The sequence below is a fragment of the Echinops telfairi genome, unplaced genomic scaffold (genome assembly GCF_000313985.2).
Source record: "Echinops telfairi isolate 266 unplaced genomic scaffold, ASM31398v2 ScPeMD7_7404;HRSCAF=8442, whole genome shotgun sequence".
Lineage (NCBI taxonomy): Eukaryota > Metazoa > Chordata > Mammalia > Afrosoricida > Tenrecidae > Echinops > Echinops telfairi.
The window spans coordinates 335,230-350,549 of NW_022111304.1; the positions used below are offsets into that span (position 1 = coordinate 335,230).

Genomic DNA, 15,320 nt, shown 5'->3' on the forward strand with positions numbered 1-15,320 from the left:
AATGATAATCATAGAGCCAAAATAAATGAACTTGGAAACCGGAATTCATGAGGAAAATCTGCAAGACATAAAATTATTTTTTGAAAGGATTATCAAAATTTGCAAACTTAAGGAAAAGAAAAAGGAAATGCAGATATCGAGAAGTAGAGATGAAAAGAGAAACATAAGAGATAGAAATAACTGAAATATAAAGACATTACTATGAAAACTACTATGATAGTATATAAAATGCACGAAGGGCATTATCCTAAGCATTGGTGAACTAAAGTGGAATAGAATTGACCATTTTGAATCAGAAAATAAAATGGTTCGCTATCCTTGGAATAAAACATTCATGAAGATTGGCGTTGTCTTCTTAGTCAAAGGCACATTTGAAGATCTATCTTGAAGAACAGCGCTGTCTGGTAGGATTATACCTATTCCTATTCCACTAAATACAATCAATCCAACTATTTTTCAAATTTATGTGGCAACCAGCAAAGCTATTAAGGATGAAATTGAAGAGATCTACCAATGTCTTCAATCTGAAATTGTTCACACATGCAATCAATATGTATTGATAATTTCATTGGAAAATATGTCCTTATTGACAGAAACAAAGCTAAACCTCACATATTAGAATACTGGCAAGACCAGTGACTGCTTATTCGCAAATATCAACTTTCAACAACACAAAAGGCAATTATGCACTTAGATTTTTTCAAATGGAATCCACAGAAATCAAATTAAATCCATCTTTGGAAAGAGACCATTGAGAAACTCAATATCAGGAGCTAAAACCAGGCCAGGGCTAACTGTGGAGTAAGCATCAATCAGTCATATGTACATTCAAGTTAAATCTTAATATCACTGAAACAAGTCCACAAGAGCCGAAATATGACCTTGAGTGTATGCCACTTGAATTTTGAGAAAATCTCAATAAGAGATTTGCTGCATTGAACACGAATGACAGGAGACCTGAAGAACTGTGGGACGGCATCAAAAATATCATTCATGAAAAAAGGAAAAGACCATTAAAAATACAGAAAAGAAAGAAAAGATCAGCAAGAATGTTAGAAGAGATGCTTAAACTTGTTCTTTATTGTAGAGTAACTAAGGTAAATGGAAGAAATAATAGTCAAAAAGCCAAACAGAAAATCTCAAAGGACCTCAGAAAACAACGGCAAATATTAGAATGAAACAGGGGAAGAGCTAGAGTTAGAAAAACAAAAAGGAAGAACACACTCAGCATATTTTAAACTAAAATAAGTCAAGAAAAAAAATTCACACTTACAGTGGTAATTTTGAAAAATGTTAGAGCAAAATATAGAAAGATACAGGTATCATCAAAAAGTGGACTGAATACACAGAGTGGCTGTAACAAAAGAAATAGTCAACATTCCACAGTTCCAGGAGGTAGTGTATTAGCAAGAACCAATGGTACTGAAAGAAATTCAAAGGACATGGAAAGCATTAGCCAAAGACAAGGCTCCAGAAATTGGTGGAATAGCAATTCAAATGTTTCAACAAGCTCATGAAGTACTAGAAGCATTCACTCATTTATGCCAGGAATTTGGAAGACAGCCTCTTGATCCTGGAAGGCATTTATATTTGTACCCAATCGCAAGACAGGTGCCCCACCAGAATGCTCAAATTGTAGAACAGTATCATTAATATCACATGCAAGTAAAATTTTACTGAAGATCATTCAACAAGAGTTACAGCAGTACTTTAGCTGCCAGAAATTCAGGTTCAATAGACATGTTATGAGAGATATAATTGTGGATATCAGATGGATCCTCGTTGAAATCAGAAGATACAAGAAAGATATTTACTTCTGTTTTATAGACTTGCTAAGGCATCTGTGGTAGTTACGTAATCTGGTGTCTATTTTGGACTTGAGAGGATTATGAATGAAGGGGTGGAGTCCAGCCTGTCATTAATTGTACAACCAATGAGGCCTCTGTGTGGACATGGTCTTCTCCTGAGAATTCTGGAAACTCCTGTACTTCCTCCCGGAAGGCAGGAGACATTTGCTCTCAGTACTTCACTCCCTGGGAGACATTGCCGTTGACCTGACACATGGAACTAGAAGAGTGCCCCGAGCTGAAGAAGCCAAATGGACCCACCCTGATGCAACAGACTCCCGAAACCAGAGAGTCTTGATTTTGAGTTATTTGTTTTATTAGGTTGTTTATCTAATAAATATAAGTACGTATATATTAGTGTATATACCAGTTTGTATATTGAGAAGTTGTTAAACACTTAGCAGCATATCATTTCTTTCTGTTCTTACACATTCCTCTACCGTTCTGAACTGTACTGAGTACCACATCGGTCCAGTCATAACAACATGACTAAGACGTAAGAAAGTAATACACAGAAAATAATGAGGGGAAATAGTTTTATAAAGCAAAGAGAAACAAAGAAAACAACTTAATCATTTAATCACTGGGTAAGTCTTATGTACATTTAAGAAAGTCCATTAAATTTTCCAATTCTGGCTGAAGTTATCACATTTGCTAACATACTTTTAATGTGTATGTGTAGTAAATCCTTTTTTACTGGGAAGATGGTGTAATTATCATACCGATGTTTAAAATATATCATCAGATAAAATTGATTAAGTTTAACTATTTTTGTGTTATAAACCCTTTGTCAAAGAATTAAGTTTTCCAAAGATAAGAGTAGCAAAGTACCTGAATCCAAAAAGTTGCTCATAATTTCCAACTTACATGGACGTGATGGACCACTTGGTCCTGTGCCATCCTCACAATTGCTCTTGAATATAAATGAGATGGGTCCAAACCAAATTTTTTAATTGAATACTTATTACTTAGAAAACACCCCTCGTGATCATGACAATTTCAGGGCGTGTACTTGTAGAATAATAATTGAGCCAGTGAAATCATGGAAAAGGAGAAGCTGGATGAAATCATAAGCATCCTAATCTCTACACTTGTGTCCACAGGGCTGGGAGACCACAGCTAGTGTTAGAGGACAATCCTCCACAGCACAAGGATATAGACACATTCTCCAGATAGAAAGAGTTCTCTCCACAACTGCCCTGCATTAAGATGCTAATGTAAAGCCATCTCACACTGGCACCTGGCTGCTCAGTACTCAGCTAAAAGATCCTTAGCTTGAGAGCAGTCAGGCTTCCTTTGTCCCCATCCCATAGTGGTCAACTACCCTATTGTCTCTTAGATGCCTTATACTCATTATGAGGAATTCTCCCATGAAAACTCAGAAGGTCTCAGATTCATACTTTGCCCAATCTAGTGTGTTTGTGCCTGACAAAGGCTTGCGCACCTCGCCACTATACAAGCTCACTGTAAAATAAACTCGGCCTCTCTTTCCAACATTGAGGAAGAAAAGTCCCTGTCTCCATCTTTTCTGTATTATATATTTTCTTTAATCACACATGCTTCTCCTAAGGACCTTTTTGATTTTGGGGCTAGACAAATATAGAACAAAACATAAAAGCAAGGAAAGTTCAATTCAATAAAAAATACCAAATGCCCTGCTAGTGCATCAATTCCAACTCATAGTGATCCCATAGATCAGGGAAGGATTGTCCCTGTGGGTGTCAAAGGCAGTAATTCTCTACAGGAGTAGAAAGTCTTGTCTTTCTCCCTTGGAGCAGCTGCTGGTTTGGAACTAATGACTTTGTGTTTAGCACCCCAGCCCTTAATCACAGCATCACGAGTTTTCTAGCAGATGAGAAATAGAACAATATCAATATTGCATTAAACATGAAATTCAACTTAAATTTTAGGCTTAGAATTTCTTTATGATTGAAGATTATTTGAAAAATATCTTTTAACTAAGTTCTTAAAGGCCTGCTTCACCTGTTGGTTCCTTAGGGAGTAAATGAATGGATTGAGCATTGGGGCAACAGAGGTATTGAGCACTGCTACACCCTTAGTTAAGGCCACTCCATCCTCTGCGGAGGTTTTGACATACATAAAAATACAACTTCCATAAGAAAGAGAGACAACGAACATGTGTGAGGAACAAGTGGAGAAGGCTTTTTTCCTCTGTTCAGCAGAGGGGATTCTCAGAATTGTCCTAAGGATAAAAGCGTAGGAAAGAATCACTAATGTTAAGGTGCTCATCAGCGTGAACACTGCCAGGACAAACGCGAGGAGCTGTAGGAGTGCTGTGTCTGTGCAGGAGATCATCAGCATGGGAGAAGAGTCACAGGCAAAGTGGTCAATGATGTTGGAGTCACAAAAATCCAATTGAAGACCCATAATCACAGGTGGAAAAATAATGAGAAATCCAGCCAGCCAAGAACTTATCACTAGCTGGATGCAGATTTTACTGTTCATTATTGTTGTGTAATGCAATGGCTTACATATGGCTACATAGCGATCATATGACATTACTGTCAAAAGGAAAAATTCTGTTGACCCAAGGAGTATAAAGAAAAACACTTGAGCCATGCACGAATTATAGGAGATGGTCCTGTCCCCTGTTAGAATGCTGACCAAAAATCTAGGAATACAAACTGTTGTGAATGAAATTTCAAGGAAAGAGAAATTCCGAAGGAAGAAATACATGGGAATTTTGAGGTGGGAATCTATCAAAGTAAGGGTGATAATTGTCAGATTTCCAGTAATACTAAGCATGTATGTGAAAAATAGAAAAATAAAAACTAAAACATTTAGCTCTGGGTCATCTGTTAATCCCAGGAGGATGAATTCTTTAACAGATGAATGATTTTTCATTTTGTGGTTGTTGTTGTTGCTGGTGGTGCTGGTGCTTGAGGTGGTGGTGGGGGTGAGGACTTCAGTTAGGTCTACAAGTGGAAATCGGTGGTTGGTTTGAATGCTGCCTTCTCAGTTAGCAGTCCAATGTTTGATCCACTGTGCCACCATGGCTCCTTAGAAATGAAAACAAAACATAATAAATTACTGAGTTCAGGGTTTTCTTTTGATTCCATTTTTTAATTAAAAAACCACATTATATATACAGTACAAGACAATAAATTAGCAACAGATTAATTTATTGTACTGAATTTTGAATAAAGTACATGAATGAAGAAAATCTGTGATGAATGAAGACATGTAATCTTTTGTGAGTCATTGAGAGGTCCAATATACATATGTGTATACAAATATAAATTATACTCATGAAAGATACCATACTTTCTTTTAAAGATGTAACTATATATACATGAAAAAATATAGAGAACTATAATTGAAGGATAATACTTTTATTATTAAAATATTTGTAGCCATTAGCTAATGTCTTTGTTTCTCTTGACAAAGAAATGTTTCAAAATTTTAAATTAAAAAAACCCTTTATCATGCTATATTAAGAATAAATAACAAAATATTTAAGACACTTAAACCTAAAACTCAATTTATTCTAAATGTACACATTTTAAATTGAAAGCTTTCTCCTTAATAAACTATTACTTTACCACCTTTTAAAAAGAGATTCTGCAGGCCCAAGTTAAATGATCTAAGTTGTACTGTACATTGATTAGAAAATATAAAAAACAATGAATTGAGAAGCAATTTATACTTACAATTAGATAATTTTTAAATGTGGAAGAGATTTGGGTGATTACTCAAAATGCTCTGTAAATTTACTTTACATGACAGTCCAGGTGTGATGATGCTTCACCGCTAGAATCCATCATAGACTTCCCAAGTTGTTTCTTATTGGTTTTCTTACGCAAGGACACACTGACAAAATGCAAAAGTGGAATTTGGAAAAATAATCATTGCGACAAACAGTGATGATGGGAATAATTGGGAATATTTCCAATAGAAAGCCTATTTCGGAAGAAGGATGCACCCATACAGAAAGTGGCATAACCCCAGCAGCTGATAGAAGGTGCCAGGTCCTGACCAGAAGCAAAATAGCCAAAGAATCTTGCAACTTGAGATCCAGGGAAAGGTTGATAACATGGTGAAAATCTGAGTTTCTTAATTAGTGGTAGAAGCTCTGTGGAAAGTATATGTAGTTCATGTTCATTAAGTAGCATCTGAAACTTAGACCATACGTTCCTGGAATCAGAGGTGATGAATATAAAGTAGAACCCTGCCCTAAGTCTGCAAGTACTTACAGAGCCACCATTCATGATGGAAGACAAAGGTCTTCATGGAGTGTATGTAAGACTCTGAAAAGGGGAAAATGTGGCCTCCTTGTAACAAAGCTCTGGGAAATCGTTATGACTGAGGAAGAATTGTATACTTTGATAATTATTGAGGGGGAGTTTTGAGTGCATAAGGAAGATAGGTCTAAAAACAAGAGTAAAAATGAAGAAACAACCGCTATTTGAAAGAAGGAAGTAACATGGCCATGAATTAGAGCTGGTGCAAACAATAAACAAAAATATATTAAGAACGTGAAATGTAAAGTACTAGTATAAATTGCACAATTAAAGAGTAGACAATATGTCTTGATTCCCAAAAATGTTCAGACCTTAAATACTCATATTAAGAAAGCCCATCTGATAGTCTGTTTGGCTCAAAATGTCACTTTTCCAAAAGAGATGGGCTTTTAAATGTTCTTTATTTCTTCTCTTTCCGAAGAAATGCCTTTGTTTCCTGAATATTATTTTTAAGGCAAACAAATCTATTTTATCTGTTCCCAGAAAGGTCACAGGGGATTCTCTCTGAACTGAAACGTCTCAAGAGATGGAGGATGCTGATGAGTGCACCCTTAATTCACGTTACACAATTTTAATTAAGTTCCCTTAGAAAATACTATTTTTAAACCTTACACTTCAGAGAAGTGTACATATATACATATTTTTTAAATGAATAACAGTCTTGGATCATGATGACTCACATATTGTCAACATTATTTTATTTTTAAAAGAAACTATTGTCATCAAAAAGGATACAATTAAATTATATGAAATTGTGGAGGAAAGGCCAGCCCACCACAACTAATCGTGGGGTCGATAGGCGCAATTGTACGATTAAGATATATATAAAGATTATAATAAAGTCATAGAGAGCATGAGAGATAGAAGAGAGATTGAAATAATGGAGTCATACACAATTTATAGTAACATGCTCACCTCAGCCCTGCTTGGTGGTCCACTTGGAGATGGGAGACTTCATGGAAAGATATAAGGGGAGGGGAAGGAGGCAAAGGGGAAAGGGGACAGGGCAGCAAGTGAGGGAGAGGCAGCCAGGGAAGAGAGCCAGGGTGAGAGGGAGGTGAGGGAGAGAGGTCTTTATTGCTAACCAAGGCATATATATCTTTGGGGAGCATGCAAGCCCCCTAATTACAGATAAAGATGTACATTACAGGAAGGGGTTGCACTATAGGTTATACAGCAATGAGAGGGGGACAATCTAGGGATATACACGCAATAGGAAGGGGAGGGATTGGGGACACACATGTTACAAGAAAGGCAGATCCTAGATTCAGGATGGCAGCCTAACTTTGGATGTCACTGAGCAGGTTTGACCTGTTCTCTGGATCTCCATGGAAACCATTTTCAATAGCGCTACCTACAGGAAACAGACTGGTGTCTGCAAGCCTTTAGGGAGAAGTAGTCCATTGTCCTAACAGCAAGGTGTGGACCCCTCTTGTGGTGGGATCAGACAGTAGTCTGGCAACTGACTGCCTTCAGGGAGGATGTCTCTAAGCATCTGACTTCCCATTATATGCTGGCAAATAGCTTCTAATGTTTGGCATATCTTTGGGGGAGACAAAGCTAGGGCAAAAGTCTCTTTATAATCCCACATGAAAGTATATGAAATAGCAATGGGGAAGGACAAAATATAGAATTTATGCTATTCAAATATCTTGTTCCTTTATAAAATATATTGAATAGATATTATCAGTACATAATAATATACAGACACAATAAAAACTGAGAGAACACACATCAACATAAAATTAAAGGAATTTTTTCTGAAAAAATTATGAAATATTTATCTTACATTCAAAGTCATACTTATTATATTATTATTTCTAATTTTTTAATTACACAATGTAGGGCATGGCTCATTATTATTGTTGACTGTAATATTTTAATTCTACCTTTTTCTTTCTCTTACTGTATTCTTAAAAATTAATGTTTTACATATCCATAAAAAGAGAGGATAAAGATATTCAGTATCAATAGTTAGAACAAGGCCAGGAGCTAACTTCAGGAGAAACCAGCAGTTGATCAAATCCAAAATCAAGTTGAAACTGAAGAATAGTAAGACAAGTCCACTGGAGCTAAACCATAACCCTGAGTACAGCCCATCTTAATGTATAGACCTCTCAAGTAGAAATTTAATGCTTTGAAGACTAATGGGAAACCCAAAGGGAAGAACACTTGCTGAATATCTCAAGCTGCCCTCATTGCCAAAAATGGAGGCTGCTGGAATTGATGAAATACTGTTATTTAGGCTGGGATCCCTAGAGAAACAATACTAGTGAGGCTTACATATGTATATGTATAAGAGCAAAGCAAACAGAGATATCTCCCTGCCACTTTACCTACCTCCTCACTGCAACTCCACTGAGACTCTGTGTCTTCTTTGACGGGGTGGGCTAACCAACCCTGAGAGCTGTTGGTTCCCTGCAACGTTTCCATCCACCCTTCGATCCACAAAACCCGGCAAACACCGACCTGTGATGTGCTTTGCAGTTCACAACCCTGCATCACTTGCATGTGGCCAAATGTGTAGTCTGGGTTGACTAGAGAATCAAATTCATAGACACTCAATGTATGTAAGAGAGAATTTTATATCGAAGACTAATTATATATTAAGAAACATTCCAGCCCATTCCAGATCAAGTCCATAAGTGTGATATTAGCCCATATGTCCAATATCAGTCTATAAGTTCCTCTTCAGACTCCCGCAACACATGCAATGATGCTAAACACAGGAAGATCACAGGCCTGTAGGTGGAATATCATGAGGATTCAGTAGTGGTGGAAGCATCTCAGCAATGACGTGGGTCTCCACATGACTCCTCCAGCTCCAGGGCTCTGGCATGGTTCCATATGTCTAATCAGCAGGGAGACGAAGCAGAAAGTGTTTCCTGCCTCCCAGGAGGAAAACCGGGGATCCCAGCATCCTCAAGAGAAGGCCATGCCCATACAGAGACCTCATTGGCTATGACCTGATTGACAGGCTAGACTCCACACCTTCACTCAAGTTAACAGGAGATTATGTAACTGCCACACCAAGTGAGTTTGAAAATCAATTTATGAACTAGCATAAGATTATGAACTTGAGTTGGACTGGGCAGATATGCCATCTTGATAAACAAGTACTTCTTGATATAAAGCTGGCCTAATGCAAATGATAAAGATCACACTGGACTGGGTAGTGTTTTCTTTTGAAACACTATGAGTACTTTTGAAAACACTACTCACTATGAGTAGGAACACCACACTTAATACATTCATCAGATGGTATTTCTCTGCCTCTCTCTGTGCTCATCCTGCACAAACATGTGCTACTATGCCTTAAGTAAACATAACAGTGGACTACGGCTAGCAGAACTTGAAAAGATGTTCTCTGACAATAGCAAATAGAGAAGAAACACAGTCTAAAGGAAGGATTCAACATTGTATGTGAAGCTAGCTATCAGACTTTTTTATCTCCAGAAGATGAGATGCGTCCTTTGCGAATCAGAGGAATACACCTAACAAAATTGTCCAAAATTTATGAAGTAAACTGTCAATCATTCCCCAAAGACACTGAAGTAGACCTGAAAATATGAGAAGAAATCCTCTATTCTAATCTTAGATGCCTCAGCACCATCAAGGTATCAGAGCTCCCCAAATTAAAAGTTCAATGTGATCTCTATAACTACAGAAAGAGTTTCAGTTTTGGGTTATTCCTCCCACTTATGCCTTTCCCTTGCTTGTTTATCTCCCTTGCCATGACCATCAAAGGCTTGTTATAAAAATATTTTATATTGATCATTTTTCTTTAATAATAATGGTATCATAAATACTTGACTTTATGTGATTAATTCGTTTTAATCAGCATAATATGTTCCAAATTCATCCATGTCATGAAATGGTGAATGGTTTCATGGTTGCTCTTTAGTGGAGAATATATTCCATTGTATGGACGTACCAGAATCGACCCATTCTTCCACACAAAGGCATTTGTGCTGTTTCTGTCTTCTTGCTATTATGAACAGTGCTGCAATACACATGGGTGTACATGCATCTCTTGCTGTTTTGCTCCTTATTTCTTTAGAGTAGAGACCAAGTAAAAAGATTGCTAGGTCTTATGGTATTTCTATTCACCACTCAAGGAAGCACCATGATGCTTTCCATAGTGACTCTACAGTTTTACATTCCCACAAGAAATGTATGAAGATTCCAATCTCTCGATGTCTTCTTTAGCATTCGTTATTTCCTATGTTGTTTTATCTTTGCCATCAGTGCTAGTGTGAGATGATATTGTTTTGATTTGCATCTCTTGAATGGCTAAGGATGACCAGCATTTCTTAGTATGTGTGTTGGCCACCTGGATGCAATCTTTGGCAAATTGTCCATGCGTGTCTTCTGAATATTTTACATAGATTATTCATCTTTTTGTTGTTGAGCTGTTGCACGTCTCTGTAGACTTTACAGATTTCCCCCTGAGCCTGTGGGTTTTCTTTTAGTTCTTGATGAACTGTTTTGATGTTCACAGATGTCTGATTTTCAGGAGGTTCCAGTCACCTATTCTTTCTTCTGTTGTGGATGCGTGCGCTTTTCTTTTTCTGATGCTTCATCGTGTGTTCAGTCCTACATTTGGGCCCTTATGTTCGTCTCTACTTTTACATTGGTGACCATTAGAGTTCTAGGGTGCACATTTAAGTTTTTTTCATATTGAGTTTCTTTTTGTGGAGTGAGGATTGGGTACTATTTCATTCTTCAGCAAACAGAATAGCAATTTTACCAGCACCATTTGCTAAAGAGACTATCTTTTCCCATTTAACGCATTTCAGGTTTTGTAAAATTGATTGTGGTAATGATTATACAATCGTTCTTGATATGATTGAACTATTGAATTTTATGATATGCAGACTATGTCCCAATAAAATTGTTTTTAAAAATTCACCTTTCTGTAGGGGCATGAAGTTATTTCTGGGTTTTCTATTCTATTCTGTTGGGATTTTTTGGTTTACATATCTATCTTTGTATTCAATTCCATGCTGTTTTGATAACTGGATTTCTCTTTGGTATTCATTTATTCTGTTCAATTGCTCTTAAGTGTTTTTCAGAGTTCTTCTGTCTGTTCTTTTGTTTTTCTGTAGCTCTCTTGGTCTTTTCCTTTGCCTTTAAAGCTAGTTATATGCCTTTTATAGGCATTCTGTACCAAGTTTCAGATGCTTCCCCATTACCTGTTTTCTGGAACTTTTCTTTGATGAATTGTTATTGGAATAGTATGACTGTCCATTTGAGATCACTTGATATAACAGGTTTAATTATCTTGATGTAATGAAGTAAACCTACTAATTTTCAAATGCAGAATCAGACTTGTATAAAATGTATTGCTTTAATATGCTGATGTCACTTACTCATCTTCCTCTTATGCAAGCATTTATGAATACTGAATTTTAAAAAATGTATATATTTATTATTCTCCTGGACTACAGCAGGCAATTATATGGAAAATGGGTAAAGCATAGATGACTTAGACTTACAGTATTATTTACTTTTCTTTTGCATCCAGAAAGACTATATTTTTTTAAAGTGAAAATAGTACATGTTCAGTATTTTCTAATATTTTATAAATGTTATGTTTCATTCACTTTGTTCTTACCAACTATCATGTTTCCAAGGAATATCTCTTTTACAAAATATGATAGAGCGATCTAAAGGTAGTTTTCATGACCCTTATTAATGATTATGCCCTTACATAATCTTTCCCCATACTGGTATGCAGGGCCTGGGATTTGTCTCTAGCCAATACAATATGGTTATTGCAATCATTAGATGTTTTTTATGATAATCAGGAGCCTTGGTAGCATAGTGAGTTACACATTGGGCTGCTAACTGCAGGACCAGCATCTCAAGACCACCAGTTGCTCTTTGGAAGAAATCATTGTAATGATTTACAATCTGCTCTGAAGTCTGCACCTGGCTCTTCAAACTCTGGTTCTTTGGATATGAATCCATAGCATAGGACATCACCTACTGATCCTGGGAGCTATCATTGCTGCTTCTTGATTTGCTGACCTTGCATTCACTGCCTAGGCCGTCCAGTTTTACCTTTGTGCTTCTTGACTTCTCAGCTCCAGCAACGTGAGTCAGGAAAAGACTTTAGCTTAACCTGAGACCCACACAATTGAACCAGACTGAACTTGTGCATAGAACTGGGTGAGCCACTTCTTTGGTATAAATTCCTTTACTGTGAACCCTCGCCACTTCGCGCTTCGACTTCTGCGGCTTCACTCTATCGCGGTTTTTGTGTAACAGCGCATGCTCTGTCATTACTGCCACTGATTGGCTCATACTGTACACGCTTGATGCCATAAATAATATAATAAATAATAAATTATAATTGTAACGTCCAAAATGTTTTACTGTATTTTCCCTTTTTCGTTTAATATATTGGGTAATACGAGTGTAATGGTGACTAAAGGGTGTTTTTTCATGTCCTCTATGCTCTAACAACGAAAATATTTGATTTACAAACAAGGAATCCTACTTCGCGGAATTTCATTTATCACGGTAGGGTCTAGAACGGATTAACTGCGATAAACGAGGGTTCACTGTATATATATTTTACATATAGAATGCATACATTTTACATCTTTATATATATGTGCACCACTGTTTTTGCCTCTCTTAAAAGCCCAGTCTATTACAAGTGCTGCTAAAGGTAGTCTTGTCTGGCTTCTTCTCACAAGAAAATGCCTTCAGTTCTCTCTATTGAATATAATAGTGACCTATGACTTTGCATCTATGCCCTTTATTATGTTGATGGGTTTCCCATTTGCAACTATATACTGAAGTTTTTAAAAAAATCAGGAATGGATTAGACTTTGTCAAATCACTTTGCTTCAATTCTGAATCAATGGATATGATCATATGATTCCTTTCCTTTATTTCATCGATGTGCTCTATCTCTATTGCCACCATCCTTTTTCAATGTTGAACCATTCTTGCACACCTAGGATAAATCCTACTTAGCCGTGTTGTTTGATTTTTCTTTTATGTGTTGTTGGATTCTGTTGGCTAGGATTTTGCTGAGAATGCTTGCACTTAAGCCCATAAGGTATCTTGGTTTATGATTTTTAGTGCTGGTGATGCCTTAATCTGGTTTTAGTTTCAGGATTATGCACACTTCATAATATGAATTTGGGGCTTCCTATCCTTTTCTACACTTTAGAATATTTTGACTTGAATTAATGTCAGCTTTCTCTCAATGTACACTAGAATATGCTAGTGAAGACTTCTGGTTCTAAAGTAACTTTGTTGGGATTTTTGTAATTTCCTGATCACTTTCTTTCTTATGAGTATGTTCAGATTGTCCACTATAGTCCATGTTAATATATGTAGGTTTCACTGCCATCGAGTCAACTCTGACTCCTAGCGATCTTATAGGATAGAGTAGAACCATCTCCAAGAAAGTGAGGCTGTAAATCTTTACATGAATGGGAGGTTTCACAAGCAGAGCAGTTGGTGAGTTTGAACTGACAACCTTGTGGTAAGCAACCCAACTCATGACCCAGTAAACCAGCACAGCTTCATAATTTGGGTAGGTGATAGGTAAAGCTTGTCCATTTATTTAACGTGTTCAAATTTGTTTGAGTATGGTCCTGCATAGTATTGTGTTAGTTTCCTTTATATTTCTGTTTGTTCTGCTGTGATGCTGCTCAGTTCATTTCTTACTCCTGGTATTAGCATCTTCTCCTTTCCTTTGTTAGATTTGCCTATAGTATGTTGACTTTGTTGTTCTTTTCCATGAATTAACTTCTTGTCTTGTGGATTCATTCTAATTTTTTTCTGCTCTAGTCCTTATACGTTCATTTTTAAAATGCGTGTAATAGGCTTATTTTGCTCCTCTTTTTCCTACTGTTGGAGATATTGGGTTGAGGTATTGATTTGGTACTTTTTTGATGTATGTGTTTATTGTTATAAGCTGTCCTCTGAGTATTGAGTTTACTATAGGTTTTATATGTTGTATTTTCATTTTCTTCTTAGAAGGTTTAAATTTAATTTTTAAATGTAATATTACTCAATATATATATATTTCTCCCTATTGTGGATTTCTAATATTATAACATTTCTATTTGAGAAGATGTGTGAGCCCATTTGAGCCCAATGATCTTTTTTTTTTTTTTTGCTTTCTCACTTTATCTTCTACACTTCTTCCCCTCTCATCTAGTTTACATCTTTTTATCTATTAGTGCAGCATCCTGATTTCATTCTTATACCCTGCAGTGGAAAGAAATTCATTGACTTCCCTTTCATGTGAGCCTAATTTCATTTTGAACCTGTTGTCTTTATTTCAGTCATTGCATCATTTAATTATATAATTTCTATTTGATTCTTTTCAGATATCATTTTACTTTTTCAATTTTCCGGTTCTCTGTGATGACATTTATCTCCTTTAACTTTTATCCTAATATTTAGTGGCTCACCGAATCTGTTTCTATTACCATAGTTTCAATCTACCCTGTTTCCCCGAAAATAAGACAGTGTCTTATATTACTTTTTTCTCCCAAAGATACACTAGGTCTTATTTAAAGACACAGAACACAATATTGCAGGCTCCTGTGACATCCTCACAATTCTTGTTATAAGTAAATACATTGTTGCGACCACCTTGTCAATCCACACCTTGGAGGGTCCTCTTGTTTCTCACTGACCCTCCACTTTTCCAAGCACTGCAGTCTTTTCAAGGGGCTGTTTCCTCCCGAAAGCATATGCCAAGCGCTCGAGAAGAGTCTGCCCATTCTACATTCCAGGGACCACTTTTTAAAAATTGAAAGATGATTTTATTGGGGTTTTTACAGCTATTATAACAATCCATATATCAATTGTATCAAGCATATTAGAACATATGTTGCCATCATTATTTTCTAAACAATTACTTTCTATTGAGCCCTTGGTATCAGCTCCTTTTTTTCCCTTCCTTTACCCCCTCCCTCCCTCGTGACCTCGTGATAAATTATAAATTTTTATTACTTTTATAACTTACACCAACTTTTGTCTCCCTTCCCCCATGATATCTCTTCCCCACCTTCCCCCCAACCTCCTGGTGGTATCAGTACTCCCCTTGCTGTACCTGGTTTCCGTGTGTCCTGAGCTTTGATCACTTATCTGTAGGTGTACACATGCTCTGGTCTAGCCAGCAGTTTAAGGCAGGGCTGGGGTCATGATAGAGGGGAGTGAGGAAGCCTCAAGG

General features: G+C 36.7%; 1 protein-coding gene across 1 annotated transcript; it reads right to left on the reverse strand.

Moving 5' to 3' along the window:
- Positions 1–3,770: 3,770 nt before the first annotated feature.
- Positions 3,771–8,779, reverse strand: LOC101657083 (olfactory receptor 6C76-like). The gene is made up of 2 exons (XM_030887328.1): positions 8,744–8,779; positions 3,771–4,721 (listed from the first exon to the last, which is right to left on the reverse strand). The coding sequence occupies exons 1-2, from the start codon at positions 8,750–8,752 to the stop codon at positions 3,771–3,773; spliced, it is 960 nt and encodes a 319-aa protein (XP_030743188.1). The 5' UTR covers positions 8,753–8,779.
- Between the last annotated feature and the right edge of the window lie 6,541 nt (positions 8,780–15,320).